Source organism: Narcine bancroftii, chromosome 6 (assembly GCF_036971445.1).
Source record: "Narcine bancroftii isolate sNarBan1 chromosome 6, sNarBan1.hap1, whole genome shotgun sequence".
Classification (NCBI taxonomy): Eukaryota; Metazoa; Chordata; class Chondrichthyes; order Torpediniformes; family Narcinidae; genus Narcine; species Narcine bancroftii.
In genome coordinates this window covers 39,121,547-39,140,435 of record NC_091474.1, presented here as the reverse complement: position 1 = coordinate 39,140,435, position 18,889 = coordinate 39,121,547, and the positions used below count along the sequence as shown (strand labels likewise).

At 38.5% G+C, this 18,889-nt stretch overlaps 1 protein-coding gene across 8 annotated transcripts in view; it reads left to right on the top strand.

Annotated features, from left to right (window-relative positions):
- The window catches only part of sycp2 (synaptonemal complex protein 2), a 328,877-nt gene that overhangs the window by 96,047 nt on the left and 213,941 nt on the right, over positions 1-18,889 (top strand). For all 8 annotated transcript variants that reach the window (XM_069884683.1, XM_069884685.1, XM_069884690.1 and 5 more), the window contains 3 exons: positions 822-874; positions 3,845-3,890; positions 18,727-18,828. In XM_069884683.1, coding sequence (XP_069740784.1) covers positions 822-874; positions 3,845-3,890; positions 18,727-18,828 — 201 coding nt within the window. The remainder of the gene's footprint in view (positions 1-821; positions 875-3,844; positions 3,891-18,726; positions 18,829-18,889) is intronic.

Here is an 18,889-nt window from a genome sequence, read left to right as displayed (position 1 = left end):
AAAGACTTATAGATAGGTACATAGATGTAATAAAAATGGGAGGGGATTGTGAACTGTGAGGGAGGGAAGGGTTAGATTGATTATGGAGTAGGTTTATATAGGTCAGTGCAATATGAGCATGAGATGAAAATGAGACAATTAGCACTACATTCAAAGTATAAATTTCTGCTACCCTTCACAAGCCATTTTTCCAGAGCTGGGTTGAAATATGTTTGATATGAATCATTCATATATTAATTTTAGTTTACACCATCTTGTAATTTTCACTTTAAGTTTGTTAAACTTAACATTTTTTATGTTGCTGTAGGTGATGGTTTCTAACAAAACTGATCTGAAGGAAACACTTCCAAACTGACAGTGACTTAACATTGTTTAAAAGTAACCTCAGAGTCACCAAGATATTGGAGTACTTTTACAAACTGATCTCTTAACTTTCAAAGACTGAACACTTGAAATTGTACCTTTATTCTGGCACTATTTTCATGATTCCTTTCTAAAATAGAGCTTTGTTCATATTTCCATATAATATTTATCTTTTGTTATTTTCCATGTTATCAATAAATTGGACTAATATAAAGATATGGGCATATCCTATTTAAATAACATCACAGTAATGGACTGTGTGATTTGTCCTTAGCCTTTCATGCATATTTCAGCTTTTTTTTTATGTTGTCAATCATTTATCAGTGCTCCATCAATGAATACCTGAAGTTGTTAGAATATATTATTAGGTTGGCACAATACTGTGAGCCAAAGTGCTGTACTGTGCTGCAGATGTCTGTTCTGGGTGAGGCAGAGAAAATAATTTATTTTTTTTCCAGGATTGTAGAAGATTCCTCAATCAGGTAAATGGAATGCTTGGAGAAAAAACAAGGTGAAATATATTTTGTATTTTTTAAATATTTCTTATTATATATATATAAATGATTGTGGTTAATATAGTAACCAGATTGCACAAACTCCCAGCTCTGTGACACTACACTGTTCCACATAGGTATGCCCACTGAAGGTTGATGTGATCTTCAATTCTAGTATTACTTCAGTGTTTTGAAATAGCTGCTAGAAAGACCAGAAGCCTGTTTTGTTTATTACTTAAAACAGGACATGTATGTATCTAGCATTTTTGCAATGACACTTCAAACTTGGAGTATTGTATGCAATTCTGGTACCCATCATTTCGCACACTTGTCTTTATAGGTCAGGCCATTGAGTACAAGATATGTTCGTGACATTAAATGAGTACAAGAGTTAGGACATCATGTTACAACAGTAGATGATGTTGGTGAGACCACACTTGGAGTATTCTGAGCAATTCTGGTTGTCCAGTTATGGAAAGGATGTAATTAACCTGGGAGGAGTGCAATAGAGATTCATGAGGATTTTACCAGGACTAGAGAGATTGAGTTATAATTTTCCCTGGAGCATTGTACGCTGAAGTGTGACCATTAAGGAGCAAATAAAATCATAAAGTGAATTGTCGTTGGGAAAGGAAGTCTAAAACTGGAAGGTGCAAATTTAAAGTCAGAGGGGAAGGATTTAAAGGGGACGAAGGGCACCTTTTTCACACAAAGGGTGAAATGTACAGAAGACCTTGAATAATGTAATTTCCTTCAATGTTGTTTTGTTATAAAGTTGCTTAGAAAAAATATATAAATAAAGAATAAAATATTACACCACACTTCTATTAAGGAACTCATGGAACTTTCTAGCAATGTGCTGAGGAAGATGATGAAACTGAGGAAGCAGAAAAATCATGAATTTTAACAACTAAAGATTTGTCTGAGGCTTTCCAGTTGTTAGATAAAGCAATGGGTATTTTCACTGAGAAAGATCCTCAAAGAGAAAAAAATGCAGATGCAAGCATGATGATAATGAATGGATACAACTGCAACAAGGAATTATACAGAAAAGAAAAAAAATGACAACAAACATGTTTTTTAAAACCCCAGCTAATCAAGAAGTTTGAGCATTTGTAGTATCAGCAACACCCTGACTATCAATACCATCTATCACTCCATCCCAACCTGAGGCAACACCAGGTCCTTCAAGAATTTCTTGCCACACTTCCACCCTCACTTTCTGTGATGATGATGACCAAGCTGCTTCTCTGCAGGATCCCAATAACCTCCCTCCCCATTACCAGCCACCACTACTTCGACCACCATCACTCACTGATTCACTAAAATTGATTAAATAATTTTTATTTGTTTTTAATTAATCTTTCTTAAATGTCAGTATAGCACACATTTATTTCAATGTTTAATATTAGAAGTGTTTTGGTAATTATTTAGAAGCTTCATGATGTTTTTGTGACTATAAATAAATCATAGGAACTTAACTCTGGTTTTTATCATTGTGCTACTGGTAAAATTGATTTTGTTTAAGGTTGTTACATTTAAAGTAGCACTTTCCAAGAATGTATTAACCACGTTAAGTGAGGACTTGCTATAGTTGAGGGTGTAGTGATAAAGTGCTACCAGAAAGAGTCAGAGATGGAGTGTGTGGCATCTGGTGAATGTGGCATCTTGGGTAGATTCACATGAGGTCTGGTCTGTGTGTGTTCTATCTTAGTGCTGTTTGCTTTAGTTAATAAATCTGGTTGTTTAAAAATAACCTAAGTTTCTTTATTGTAATAAACGAAGCATCACAGAGGGTGGCACAATTACAATGTTTAAAAGGCATTTAGACTTTTGAATAGAAAAGGCTTCAAGACACGTGGGCCAATTGCAGGCAAATGTGACTAGCCAAAGTAAACTTGGTCAGTGTGGACAAGTTGGATTGAGGGAGTATTGTATTGTTGGAAATCCAATCTTTCTATTGCTTGCTTTTGGTGGCACAGTATCTCAATTAATATAATTATAATGGATGACTTGGTCATTAATTACAAAAGCTCACAGAATACAAATTGATAATCATGTTTCCAGCATTTTCTGCTTCATCTTGATTTCTATATCTGTAGTGGTTTTGATTTTCAAATATTTTTAGGTTTTTAAAAATATTTTAGACATACGATAACAGGCCATTTTGGCCCATGAGTCCGTGCCGCTCAGTTTTCACCCTTGGTATGTTTCTAACTGTGGGAGGAAACCAGAGCCCCTGGGGAAAACCAATGTAGACACGGGGAGAACATACCAACTCCTTACAGGCAGCATAGGATTCAAACCCTGGTCCCGATTGCTGGTGCTGTAATGACATTAAGTTAACTGCTATGCCAACTGTGCTGCTCACGTCTCTTTCTTTTTTAAAAATGATGCAATTGACAGAACTGATTGAGGGCTGTGGAGCCTATCAAGCAGCTTGAGAATATTTTCCAGGAGGACTTATGTTCCGTAGTTCTGGGCTATTAAGAATTTTTTAGCTAAAGTAGCAATTTTGTTCCATTTTTTCAAAGGACAACAAAAACGATATGATTGAATTTAAGAGAGGAGTCATTTGAGATTGTTTTGAATACAAAAAAAAGAGAATTAGGGGAAAATTGACTGAAAATATCCATCTTTTCATTGTTTGCTGTTATTGGTCATTTATGATTTTGTTCTTCTTTGTTAAATCAGTCCATTATAGAATGGAAATGGAGCCTAGTCTCCTTTTCAAAAGATATTTGGGATCATAGTCACGAAATCAGGTCCTTTGGACCAACTTGAAAAACAGATTTTCCTCTCGAGATAAAAGTGGATAGCAACGCTGGGAGAATTGCTCTTTCAAGGAGCCAATAGAGAAAGGAAGACTAAATTACCTCTCACTGTGCACAGAGATTCTTACGTTTTTGTTAACCTCATAATTAAGACCCAGGATTTACAAAATCTATTATAATTTCTAACTTAAACATTTTTCTTTTCATCTGCAGTGTTTCTACTTTCCCTTGTTTGAAAGTGTTTCTTGATAATTGTGAGGTAAGCTGGTTATATATGAGCGAGTTGCTTAAGATAATGCAATATTCTTTACTGTTGAAGAGTCCATGAACTTGACATTCTGCCTCATTTTACCATTGTGCACCTGCCAAGCATGATTCCAATCCTTTCACAATTTCTATTTTAAAAAATTCTCATTTAAAAACAATTTAATTCCTTCACTTCCCAAAAGCAAAATGGCAGATATAGGAAATCTGACAAAAAGAAGTTATGAATGGTAATTGACCTGAAACATAAATTTTTCTGCCTGACTTGCTGAGTATTGTCATAGTCCCATTCAGCATTAAAACAGGCCCAATTGGTCCACACAAACTAATTTGTCTACTAGAACTCATCCCATTTACTTGAATTTGACCAATATCACTAAATGTTTCCTATCCATGTACCTGTCAAAATGTCTTAAACATTGTAAATGTGTCCATCACTTCTTTTTCTCTGGCAAATTATTTCATATATCCACCATCCTCTGTGAAAACGTTGCTCTTTGTCTTTAAAAATTTTTTTTTAACCTTATCGTCTTAAATATATTGCCTCTAGTTTTAGACTCCCCTATTCTGGGAAAAAAAATCACCATTCACCTTTATCAATGGCAGAACATTCTTTTATTTGTTTTTATTCAGATCAATTTGTTGTATCTCCATTTTTCTAAAATGACTAACACATGACCTATGCATCTGTTTCAAGGTGATTTGAAAGACAGTGCCCTCTATAATTTTTGGGACAAAGATATTTTTTTCCTTCATTTACTCCGTGCTCCACAGTTTTAAATTTGTAATTAAACAATTCACACATAATTAAAGTACACATTCCAGATTTTAATCAAGGTTATTTTTATACATTTTGGTTGTAGAAATTACAGTACTTTTTATGCATAGTCCCCTCATTTCAGGGGACCATAATGTTTGGGACATTTGGCTTCACAGGTGTTTGTGATTTCTCAGACTTATTTAATTGTTTGATTGGTGCAGGTATAAGAGCTTGGCTTGCTTCTAACCTCTTGATCAGCTTTGTGGTCTACAGTTGCCATTTTTCAACATGAGGACCAGAATTGTGCCAATGAAAGTCAAAGAAGCCATAGTTAGGGTGAAAAACAAGAATAAAACAGTAAGAGACATTGCTCAAACCTTAGGGTTACCCACATCAACAATTTGGAACATCATTAAGAAGAAAGAGCATACTGGTAAGCTCAGTAATCACAAAGGGACTGGTATTCCAAGGAAGAATTCCACTGCTGTTGACAGGAATTCTCATCATAATGTAGAAAAATCCCCGAAGGTATGTCAGACAGATCAGAAGCCCTCTCAATGACTATTGTTATGAATCACGAGTAACGAGTAGCAAAGCAATAGACAATTAACCAGAAAGTGTTTAAATTTTAAACCATTAAATGTCCATTTACATGAGCTGTGGTGATAACATTTCTAGTTCTTTGTAGGCAAGACTTGAATTGTGTGGCCTCCACAAAACTTCCAAGACCTGGCACTTGTCTCTCCAAGTAACTTCATTGCTAGTCACAATCAAAATGAAGCACTTTGCTTCCCATAAAGACCCTCCTGGCACAGGTCAATCCACCGAAAAGACCCAGTCATTCACAGAGTATGCTTTGCTCTGAATTCCACAAAAATGGCTGAGCTACTTCAGCTGCTTTAGCAGTCAGGATGGTTCTCCTTTTGCAAAATCACTGTCTTTGCAAATGTATCAAATTGTGGAACAGACTGTGATAAACCTTTCCACAGTTCTTCCAATATATTAAATTATCGCTGGGCTGTGACTTGTGTTGTGCTTGTGTGAAATGTTAAATGTTAACTGTGAGCATTCAGTTCCTCCTGTCTATAATATCCCTTTCAGTGATAATCCCACTTTACTAAAACCGGAGCTTGTAATACTATTGTGCACAGAAGACTTAATGAACAGAAATACAGAGGCTACACTGCAAGTTGCAAACCTCTAGTTAGCCACAGAAAAGATGGTAAGATTACAATTTGACAAGAAGTATTTAAAAGAGCCTGTAGAATTCTGGAAAAAGGTCTTGTGGACAGATGAGACCAAAGGCTGTTTTATAGTCATAAAAATAGCGAATATAAAGGTGGATATTCTCTGCCTTTACATTGCTGCACCTGCCTTTATAAAAACGGCAACAGCGGATGCTGGATGCAGACTCTGATCCTTCCAGAGGTGTAGTCCCAGAGGTGGAATGAGTCACTTTGGCTCCCTCCATAAAGGCACTGCCGCTGAAGGTGGCTGCTTAGGATTGGGCTGATGATGTCATCAGCTCCTGTCCCAGAAGCCACCACCAGCGCTCCCACGGTGATTGATGCTGGGGTTAGTGCTCCCTCCTGCTACTGGATATATCCTCTTCCCTTTCACTTTCTGCCCCCTCATTCCTTCACTGTGCTGAACTGGAAGGAGCCACACAAGAGTGTGGTGGACCCAATGGGGTGAGCCTCTTTTTTTACTGCGGGATCAATGGCTGTCTGCATTTCCCAGAGCGGTTCCAGCTGGATTATGAGTAATGAAGTCAGCCATTGCTCAGCATGTATGTTCAACCTCACGGATTTGCACCTCTCGCCCCGCCTCCCTCAGTTCCGGAGGACAGCTCCCGACTCTGCTGTCCATAAAACCAATGCTGGAGCAATCTTATAGGCCTTCTCCAACAAAGGCAAGTCCACCTTTTCCTATGTTCAGCCAGCTGCAACATGGCATTACTCCATGAAAAGGGTTCAAGATTAATCTGTATCAGAGTGATGGCAAGAGCAAAGTTTGGAGACTTAAAGGAACTACTCAAGATGAAAAGCATATCACCTTTGCCATGGTTTGCATTGAACAGAGTAGCCTCTGTATTTCTGTTCATGAAGTCTTCTGTGGACAGTTGTCATTGACATATCTATACCTGTCTCCTGAAAACTGTTTCTGATCTTCAGCAGTGGGAATCTTCCTTGGAATATCAGTATGTTTGCGATTACTGTGCTCACTAGTACGCTCTTTCTTCTTAATGATGTTCCAAATTGTTGATTTTGTTTATCCTAAGGTTTGAGTGATGTCTCTTACTGTTTTATTTTGTTTTTCAACCTCATAATGGCTTCTTTGACTTTTTTTGGCATAACTCTGGTCTTAATAGCCTGAAGAAGCCTAATAGTCTGGTCGAAGTCTAATAGCCTGAATACGTCTGAGATTGTCTGATCTCGGAAGCTAAGCAGGCTCAGGGGAGACCGCTCAGGAATGCCAGGTTTCTGTGAGGGGTGCTGCACCAAGTGGCAAATCTCTGCCTTATGGTAGACATTTAAATAATTTTATGTATGTTATATTCTAAATGTAGTATTACGTGACAATAGTAGAGCTGTTACCTCATGTTGAAAAAGAGGCAACTACAGTCCACAAAACTGATCAAAAGTGTGTAAGAAAGCCGAGGCTTCTTATACCTGCACCAATGAAGCAATTATACAGACCTGAATAATCATAAACACCCGTGAAGCCAAATGTCCCAAACATTTGCCCTGAAATAAGGGGACTGTGTATAAAAAGTGCTGTAATTTCATCATGGTCAAACCATAATGTATACAAATAACCTTAAATAAAATATGGAATGTGCAATTTAATCACGTAATTTGTTTGATTACAAATTAAAAACTGTAGAGCATAAGGGCAAATAAAGGAAAAAAGCATCTTTGTCCCAAACATTATGGAGTGCACTATAAGTCACCCGCAACTTAAACAAAAACTTCAATGTCTTTGAACTTGTTGAGCAACTAGAACTGAATATAAATTTCTAAATTAAGCCTATTATAGTTTTGTACAGGAAAAAAATCGTTTTAGAAATTCTGTTTATGCATTAAATTTCTCCTAAGTGCCATATGATTGATTTTATGTGTAAAATCAACTGTGTATTATAACCCCTACATCACAAAAAAGCAATATTTGATTAGCACCTTTAATATATGCCTACCTTTGGAAGAAGCTTGGAGAGAATGTCTTATTTCTAATCATTAAATGAACATAATAAATGAATATGGCGTGCAACCTTGATATATCTGTGTGTACCTGTTAATGTTTCATCTTGTATTCGTATGTGTGAGTTCTTGGACAACACATGGATGAAGGAAAAGGTTCTTTACTTTAAAGTTGTTGTAAGAAGCCCATGAGGCATGCCATAAGGCTGGAAGCCCCCATTACATAGCTCTCATACAGCAGTCTCCCCTTCTGTGTCAGCCCCCTGGTGGCAGCCAAATGTAATCAAACAGGAACTATATTCTTAAGACCTTGCTAGTAGCAAATACAACCATGATCACTATTATTGCAGTTAACATTCTGATTATCTTAGAATATCTGTCTGAAATAATTTGGTGTATGAAAATAATCTGGTGTATGAAAATAATCTGGTTCCATTACTGTTTTTCAAAGACAAAATGGCAATTGTGGGAATGCTCAAGTGATTGCCAGTGTAAATAAAATGTGATTAATATCTGTTGGTTGGAAATTAGGCGTCATAATTTTGAACTATTAAAACTTTGTTGTGGTAGCACTAAATTAGGTGCTCATCAAAGGATTGTGAAATTGGCTGCACAACAATGACCTAAATCATTAACATGATTTTTATCCAGTAAGACCTGTTAAAGCATTATCCGTTTGTATTCACTGGCTGCATGTCTGGTTTACCATGCAACAAACTGAGAAGTTTGTTAATCTTTAAAGGCATTCTTCACATAGTAGATAGACAAGGGCATCACATTATGGCTGTAATGAGAGAGAGAAAGAGAGAGAAAGACTTGAAAGGGTATGGAGAGAATACAGAGGTTCTCTGAGAGAGACATTAAAGTATTTGTGAATGAAATTCATGGCAACATGAAGAAACTATGTTGAATGGTATAATATTAGATGTGTTTGGGATCCTCTTGGGTCAAGCACTTCATCAGACAAGTATAGAATCCTCCTTCTCCTGGGCAATGGAAACACTGAGGTACCCAGTAAATTAGTTACTCAGTAGTTAATGGAAGCAAAATATGCCAGAAACAATGAACAGGTTTTGCAGCATCTGTGAAGAGAGAAAAACAGAATTATTGCTCTAGCTCCATCTTTAAATCTCAAACAATGAGATTGAAATTTAGAAAGGAGATAGGTAATAGAGGTTTGGTACTAGCCAACATCATCTCCATCAATGTCATCAAAACTAAGGAGCTGATCATAGCATTTCAGAAGATGGGTGGGGTTCAGGGGAACAGCCTTAGTGGTCCTTGTCTATCTACTATGTGGTGTGCCTTTAGAGGTAAACATCTCCAGTAACTTTTCATGATCCACCCAGGTCAACATGATGGCCCAGAAAGTGCTCCAGCACCTCTATTTCCTCAGAAGCTTAAGAATATTTGGAATGTCACCTGCGACTGTCAACAACTTCTACATATGCATCTTTGAAAGAATCCTATCGAGGTGCATCACTGCATGGCGCACGAACTCTGGCCAAGACTACAAGAAACTGCAGAGGGTTGTGAATGTAGCTCAGATCATTGACTTCCTTTGACTTCATTTTTACTTCCTGCTGCTGGATTACTCACAAAACAAACTTCCTGATGCATCTCAGTACACATGGCAGTAAATTTGAACTTGAAGTTGACAATGACACAATTGGTTTTGGTGCACTCTGAGAAGGTGCATCTCATCTGTCAAGGAGTTTAAAGAAAGTATTCAATGAAGAAAATATTCAGCAGATAGGGTAATATCTGTCCAGAGATGAAATACCTTTCATCAGAACTGGCAAATTCTCACATAAAAAGGAATGTCTTGTTTTCTAAAGTTGTTGAATTCAATATTGAGTTCTGGGAGCTTTAATGTAAGTTCAAATTACAGCAACTTATTTTCAAAAAATGTCAGCATTCTTTTTTATTTCATATTTCCAGTAACATGCCTCACATTTCCAGCATATGCCTTTTTTCCCCCTCTGTTCACATACCCAATTAATGTGCTTCCTTTAAACTCCTCCTCATAGAAGAATTATTACAGTGTAGGAGGTCAAAGTGAGAAACCAAAGAAAATTAGTGTTTGGTTAAAAAAAATTGATGGAGAAATTAATGACAACGAAAGCTGATAATTTGGTTGCATTATTAGTTTCCAGTAATAGAATAGTGTCTACAGGTACAAAGGTGTCATATTTTTTTAAAAGAGGAGGGACAGAGGCAGACTGATTTGTTGAACATTGTCATTACAATGTTAGCGACCTGGGTTCGAATCCAGCACTATCTTTAAGGAGCTTGAATGTTCTCCCTGTGTGTGTGGATTTTCTACAGGTGTTCCAGTTCTTCCTACCCTTCAAAATGTATAGGGGTTGTCAGTTAATTGGACCTATAACCCCTGTACAATGGGGAAAATATATTGGGGAAACTGGTAGTAGTAGTGATCATTATAAAAGGTTGTGATACTGAATACTTGGAAAATATCAGCACAGGAGCTAGGAGCAGCAGTAATCTATCTGACCCTTCAAGCTTGACCCACACTCAATATGATCATGACTCTCAGGGTCAGGCCTCAACTTATTTTCTGTGTCATTTTAATAAGATTATACAAAGTCAGCATGGATTTCTGGAAGGGTAATTGTGTTGACAATCCATCAGGAACTTTTGAAATGTAACTCTTGTATATTGCAAGTCCAATAACATTTTTCTCGCATTGAATATAAGCACTGTACATCCAGATTCATTCTTCTCACTCATACTCTGTCATTTAGTGAACCCTTGACTAAAATCACAATACTGCAGATTTGGCATCAATTGAAGTAGTTAAAATTGCTAGCTTGCAATTTCAGCTAACTCTGCAAATTGTACAGATAGATTTCAAAATTTTGTGAAATCATTTATTTCAGATATACTTGCAAAATTTTGGAGTAAACTTTACTAATCAGACTTGCATATTCTGCTTTTGTTTATATTTGCTTCACATACAGTATCCAATCCTGATTGTATGAATTTTTGCTTTTGCCAAGCTGGTCTTGCATTTCTCTCCTTGTTGGTGTGATAGCATTCTTGAAGTTTGTCTCCAGATCACTCCTTGAAGAAACATTATTTTCTGCATTTTTGAGTATATGACTTTTGCTGTGCTATCAGATTGTATGAAAAGCATTACATTGTTGTCTGATTGTTGATTGGAAACAATACATCTCAAAAGACTTGATGGTTTTCAACATACAATAAACTCACAATACTTAGTACAATATAGACATTCTTCAAAACAAATATTCTACTGTATCTTATTACTGTTAGCAATGGATATAGAGTTTATTATACTAGGGTCATTTTGTTAAATTGAATTTTGGAATCAAATTGATAAAGAGATGGGAGGAAGAGGTTTAATGTCTTGAAGAACATCTTTATTTCAAAATAGACATTCCATTTTCTATGGAAAATAATTTTCTAAAAATCTGGCAAAATTATGGTATGAGGAAAATTAAAGATTGTTTTGCAGCTGGGAAATTTATTACTTTTGGTAGAATGAAGGAAAAAAATTAAGGTATTGAAAATAAAGTGTTGTTATTATCAAGTTAGATTTTTTTGTGAAATCTTTGGTCAAGATTTAGTATTACCAGCAGAGACAGAAGTAGAATTATTATTAAGTAACAGGGATATAAAGAAATTTATTTTAGAGATGTATAAATTAAAACAAAATAAGGCTTGAAAAGACATAAATGGGAGATAGATTTAAATAAGGAAATAGATGGACGTAGAGAGAGTATGAAAAGTACAATAAATCTGAGATATCAATTATTTCAATATAATTTTATTCACGAGTTATATTCAACACCACAAAAGTTGCATAATATGTATTAGATTTATTCAGATTTATGCTTTAGATGTGGACAAGATGTTGGTTTTTTTTACATTCGACTTAGTGTTCCACAATTAAACCTTTTTGGGTTGATTTGGGTAATTTATTAGAACGAATAACTGGAGTAAGATTCCCACAATGTTATTTTTTGTGAAATATGGAGCCCATATCTACAAACTGTTGGTATTAAAATTTAAATGAATTTTAACATTCCCTCTCTCCTATGGTCTATAAAAGTATCGGAAAGTGAAGTGCTCCTGTTGTGGTTTTCTTGTCCCTTTACTTTTTCTTTTTTTTAGTTTGTAGGGGTTAGGGGTTAGGGGGAGGGGTGTGGGGGGGGATTTAGAAGAGGTTTTTTCATAACTTCCATTCTTTTGGAGTTATTGATGGTGCATCAATTTTGTTCACAATAAATTTTGACAATGGAGCAGATCCTGAAGCCGGAGAAGTTGGAAATCGACCCTGAATCATCTGAATCCTCCACCAACTTCAAACTCTGGCTGCTATGCTTTTAAGCATTCCTGTAGGCATCATCTGCCATTGTTTAATCAGTGAACGATAAGGGTCAGGCCCCTGGTATACTCGATGATCATGGACACCGCATCTTACCCAGAGGCAATTGACATCCTGAGGAAAGTAAACAAGACACCTCCTTTCTACCTGAAAACAGCGACCCAGGGAATCGAGCATTGAGAACTTACAGGCCCTATAAGCTCTGACGAGTCTGTGACTGCAAGACCTTGATTGCTGTAGGGAACATGGAGAACCCGATTAGAGACGTATATGTCGCAGGCATCAGGTCCAACTAGGTCCTTCAGAGACTGTTGAGCAAGGTAAGCTCAACTAGAGGGTGGTAGAACTGGCTTGTATTCCACAAGCACCTAACTGCTATCGCCACATCTGTCAGCAATCCGGTCTAGGCTGTTGTACTCTGTGAGCACCCAAAGTGCTACTTCTATGGCTTGAGCAAGCACTCGAGGGAATGCTAAGCGAAATGCTCCAACTGTGGAAAGAAACAGACATTACGCGAAGTTGTGTAATTCCAAGTCACCTCAACCCAGCAGCGCCACATGTGGGCTGTGGGGGGGGCCAGTATCTTGAAGACTCGGCAGTGCCGTGTGCGAGCTATGCGGACTGCTATCTTGATGCCACCATTTTGCAATCAAGCACACAAACTGTCCACTACAGCTACAGACAGCAACCCAACACTTTCCTCGATCATACTGGATCAAGGTAGTTCTCACGAACTTGCCAGATCAATGATGGATATCCAGGTAAATAGCCACGTGGCGAGCTGTCTGTTCGATAGTGGGAGCACAGGGAGCTTGATCCACCCTGTCACAGAGCAGCACTACACCCTTGTGGTAAGGCCAGTAAGTCACAAAGTCTCCTTGGCCTCAAAGTCCCATTTGGCTGATATCTGCAGCTACTGCATAGTGACCCTGACTGCGGGGAACAGAGTACAAGACTTTAAACTCCTGGTGATGTCATAGCTATGTGCTGCCATGCTACTGGGACTGGACTCCAATGCCACCTTAAAAGCCTGACAATGAGTACGATGGGCCCCATGCTGTTTCCCCCCACCCCCCCCGCCTGTAACCAGTGCCCACTGCGGTCCACCAGCAAAAAACCCCTGGCCTCTTCTCCTACCGTTTCCAGCCAGCAAACCTGAACATTGCCCACGGCGTACGACCTGCAGACTCTCAACTCTCAAGATCACCCCTCTACCGCTGTTTGCTAACCTCACCCTCAACTGTAAACTCGTTGCCACCAAAAGTAGGTGATACAGTGCTGGGGACAGGTCGGAGGTGCATTGACTACTCATTGAGGGGATTATTGAAGAGTCCAAGTGGTGGTGGTGAGGAATGGGGAGAAAAACAGGATGGTCATTGACTACAATCAGACCATTAATAGATATATGCAGTTGGACGCATACCCTCTGCATCGCGTATCCGATATGGTAAACCAAATTGTGCAATTTCATGTTTTCTCCACCATTGACATAAAGTCAGCATACCATCCGCCTGGAGGACTGCCAATGTGCTGATTTTGAGGTGGATGGCCGCCTCTAACATTTCCTGAGGGTTCCCTTTGGCGTCACCATCGAGATCTTGATCTTGATCTTCCAGCTAGAGATGAACCAAATGGTAGACCAGTATGAGCTGCAGGACCATGACACCAATTTACAAAAATTTCTCCAGACCGCCAAACTCCTTAACCTCACATACAATAAAGCAAAATGCGTATTTCATACAACCCACCTTTGCCATTCTTGGCTGCGTTGTGGGGAACAGAGTCATTGGCCCTGACCCCAATTGTATGCGCCTGCTTTTGGAACTGCCTCTTTCCCACAGCCTCAAATCCCTGAAAAGGAGCCTGGGCTTCTTTTCCTACTATGCCCAATTACGTGGACAAGGCTTGCCCCATCATTAAATCTACTTCCTTTCCAATGATACCAGAGGCCTGTGCAGCTTTCAGCCACAAAATGGCAGACCTCGTCAAGGCTACAATGCACACCTTTCCAGGTGGAGAGTGATGCATCCAACTTCACTCTGGCTGCAACACTCTAACCAGGCAGTCAGACCTGTTGCCTTTTATTCCTGCACCCTCTAGGGCCCCGAAATTCGACACTCCTCTGTCAAGAAAGAGACCCAAGCCATTGATGAGGCAGTATGGCACTGGAGACACTACCTAGCTGGCAAGCTTGCTGACTGACCAATGGCAGTGGCTTTCATGTTCTATAACCTGCAGTGAGGTAAAATCAAAACAATAAGATATTGAGGTGGAGAATTGAACTTTTCACCTACAATCATTGTTTTCTGTTCACCATCCCCTGCCTGGACATGACAGCTGCCGTAGTCATCAAGGCCCTTAACAGTCTCTCACCCTGATTGAGTTCCCTTGCTATATCCATAGTGACTGGGGGCCCTCCTTTATGAGCGATGAGCTGCGCTAGTACCTGCTGGCCAGAGGCATCACCATAAGCAGAACCACCAACTACAACCCCTGATGGAACGGCCAGGTGGAAAGGGAGAACACTACAGTCTGGAAGGCCACCCTCCTAGCCCTGTGGCCTAGAGGCCTTCCAGACTCCCACTGGCAAGATGTTCTCTTTGAGCCACTACACTCAGTCAGATCACTCCTATGTACCACCACCAATTCTACTCCACATGAAAGAATGCTTTTCTTCCCAGGAAGTCTGCAACAACGACCATGCTGCTGGCCTGGCTGACATCCCCAGGGCTTGTCCTACTCCAGAAGCACATGTGAAGCTACAAGTCTGACCCACTAGTTGAAAGGGCCCACCTCCTCCACGCCAACCCCCAATACACCTATGTGGCATACCCTGAGGCATGAGGACACAGACTCTGTTAGGGAGCTGGTGCCCTCAGGGGTTCCTGAGACTATTACTGATCACCCCGCACCCCCCTCACCTTTCTTCACCCATGATGCACCAGGGTCATGGCATGTTGTCCTAGCCCTAACAGGTGGCATGCCAGATGTCACCACACATCCACCAAACCAATGCCAACAACCGTGTACAGGCATCTCAGACTGTCCAGGACCTCATCACTGCGACACAACCAGTACTATGATGGTCAGAGCGGCAGATCAGACCACTGCAAGACTTAATTTATGATAACATCTAATGCACTTCACCCTGCTGAACTCTTTTTAAAAACAAGGGGTGAATGTGGTAAACCACTGTTTATATATTTAACTGTCTGGGCTCGCCCATTGGCTGACTGTACCTGTGGCTAATCCTACAGACTCCTGAATAAAGGTGACTGATCCACAGCCCCATCCTCAGTTCAGGGCAGTTGACCAGCATGGATGTGCTTCCATTCTAGTATGAATAAAATCCTATGTTTTACATGTTCCAGTCTTTTAGAGTTATTGATGATGCATCACTAGTGATCTGCTATTGTTGGTGGTTATTAGGTGCTATTTTTTTCCTATAAGAGATGGAAGTCTGTTGGTTTCTTGATGGTCTCTACTGTAATGGCACATGGATTTGTAGTAATTAGAAAGTGAAATTGTGATGCAGTTTGTGATTGATGGGGGTTGCATGATTTCTCTTGAATATAGGTCTGTATAGCTCCTTGGCTGAAAGGAAGGATTTGTTAGTGTTCTTGGCTTCAAGCATGAGGTCATTAAATATTTTAGCAATATATCCATGTTCTTAGTATTAAATCTTTCTGCTGCTTCATTATTGCCTTGCCTGAACATTTGCGATCAACATTTTTTCTCCTCTATATTTTAATTAGCAAAGTGTCTTGAGAGACTTCTTTAAAACATGTTTCTTGACACATTCTGCTCTGTTCTGACTCAGTTTCCAGCAGGTATCGCAAACCATATATTCACAAATAATATGCAATAACCACCTCTTCTTTAAGAGGTTTAGCTCCATTTTAGCCAATGACAAAATTATGCCTTGTAGCAAATGAGGCCCTTTACACTCCCCTATAAACTTACTTGGTTCACTAACTACCAAATACTGCAGCTGTGTTCCAAGTAGATAGTGCCAGGTTCAATAGTGAAGGAACAAGCTTTCTATATTTAGAATGAAGAAGTAGAGGAAACAGTCCTACAGGATGGTGACCATAGCAGCGCACCAGCGAGGGGTTCAGCCTCTGAGCGACTCACACAGGCTGCAGGTGGCTTGCAGTTGAGAGATCTTCAGGGCCTGGGGCTGCTGGAGATGGGCTCGTGGGAATCAGTTATCGGAGCCAGGATTCAAGAGGGAGCTGAGGCAAAAAGTGTTCCTGAAGAGCCTTGGGCGCTGAAGGCTTTCTGATTGTGACAGAAGTTTGGATCTGGAGCTCAAGTTATTAATGAATCGAACAGGTGTCTGTGAGGCTACAATGGCTGCAGGATTGCTGGAGGTGAATCCAGAGACACTCAGTTCCCCTGAAGGGACTCTTTTTCTCTCTTACTTTAAGGGGCGCCGGGCGACACTAATGTCGACTTTGTTTCACAACAGGCAGAAGACAATTTAATCTAATATTACATATTCTGTACTATTGCATGACAATAAAGGAATCTTGTATCTTATGGATTGAAACAAGCTAGATACTTTGATCATTTAGGTGGGAACACAATTGTGAAATATGTGGATGTTCTACCCTCAGTAATAACGATTGGTTAGGCACAGAGAATCTCTATTAACCAACAGATACCTTTATTGATTCAGATAATAAAGCATGAAAGGCATACAAAACTAAGTATCTGTTCACACATTCACAAAGTTTTCTCTGACTTTCCCTGAAACAATTCAAGAGTAGGAATGGATGAGAATAGGAGTCTTTGCTGGCAGGCATTTTCCTCAATATTGATTAAATCTCCACATTTCCGTTGTTGAGTCACTTCCACAATAGTTAATCAATAGAATTTTCACTATTCCTTCTCTTAAATTCTCCATCCTTATACTTTTCCTGTTATGATTTGATTTCGATAGCTGAGGGTCATCTGGCAATTCTGTGTCACATTTCATTGCTCTAGCCCAAGACTTCAAGATTTGATTACTTTATTCCTTTACTAAGATCATGTTAGCCTCATCCCTTAATGAAGGACTCAAGCCTGAAATATTGGTCTGACCTGCTGAGTTTCTCCAGCGTTATGTTTTTACTTCAATCACTGCATTTGCAAATTTTATTTTTCACTCCTGATCATGTGTTTCTTCGTTCTGGTTTTGAGCCTGGCCATTTCAAACAAGATCAGCAAAATATTAGTTTCAAGTTATTCCATGTCACAAAATGTTGGTTTCAAGAACAGTCTCACAAAATGTCAGCCTTTATTGTTTCATTACATGGCATCGAACAAAGACATTTCATTTCTCAGCTTCCATTGTACTTCGTTCATTCCAGTTTGCTGGTTTGAATTCCTTTCCAGCATACAAATACATTTTACATTTGTTCAGGTGTGCACAGGTTAATTGCAAATTGAATATAATCTACGTTGAGGTACACAGGGTTTTGATCTGAAGAGAAATCGATGATCAGGGGGTTCAGGTAGGAAAGTGAAGTTGAGACCATGAATTTGTAGATTGGCTCAAGGGGTTAAATGACCTATTTCTATTCTTGAATTTTATTTTATTTTTGTAACCTGTATTACACTGTTTAAAATGTGAAGAAGGAAATCCTATAGCAATATTTGAAAGTGAATTGGATAAATTAATTGAAAATAATTAATTTATAACACAAAAAATAACTGACTTCCCCTCTTCTATTCAGGATCATATTATGATCCTAATTCTGCAGCTGAAGCTTGTCCTCATTAATGATATCAAGGCTCTCTGAATCAGATGATTTATTTGGCCAACATGTATTTTTTGCTATTATTCTCAGCTGTTTTAAGGAGCTGGACTATTTGCACAATATTTAAGTGAGCAATTTTAATCAAATTGTTTTATTGAAACTTTTATATTTGTATTATGTTGCTGCAATGCCAAAATGTTATTGAACCTCCGTAAATGGTTATATGGTTAAAAGCATTAAATCCTTTGGGGTTCAAATTCAGATACTGAAACCTTGCAATTATTTAAAACCTATGAATAATGTCCTCTATAGTTTGCTTATAAATATTTATTGCACTTCTGGCCACTATTGTAATTGGAAGATAAAACTATTTAAAATAAAAGTAAAATAATTTTAAACATTTACTGTATTGAAAATCAGAAATGCTACATTTATATCTGTAAAGCTTTGAAAGCATAGCTTTTGTGAATTCCTTAGGTATCAGATGCATTTCAAAGAAATTGAATGATTTTTTCTCTGTATAAAGAGTAAATGAATTTATGTATGCAAAAAGGAAGCCTATTTTCAAAAGTAGAAATTCGCAAGGAATGTGATCACTAATTTAAGCAGCTGAAAAATTTCCCCATAAGTACAGATACAGGAATTAATGTGACTAATTTTAAAGTTTATTGTGCATATTTTCAAAAAAATATGAAATTGAATTTGTTAAAAATTGCATGTGTGATTCAGTTCTGTCTTGATGTTTTAATTTTTAGCTGCAGATGCCATCTGATGATAAAGTGGAAGAGTTCTGGATCGATTTCAATGTTGGCAGTCAGAGCATTTCCTTTTACGTTGTAACGGAGGAAGATGAAAATGTGAGAAACAGTGCAAGTATTTAATTAGGAAGTATAATGACTTGTGTGTACAGAAGAATAA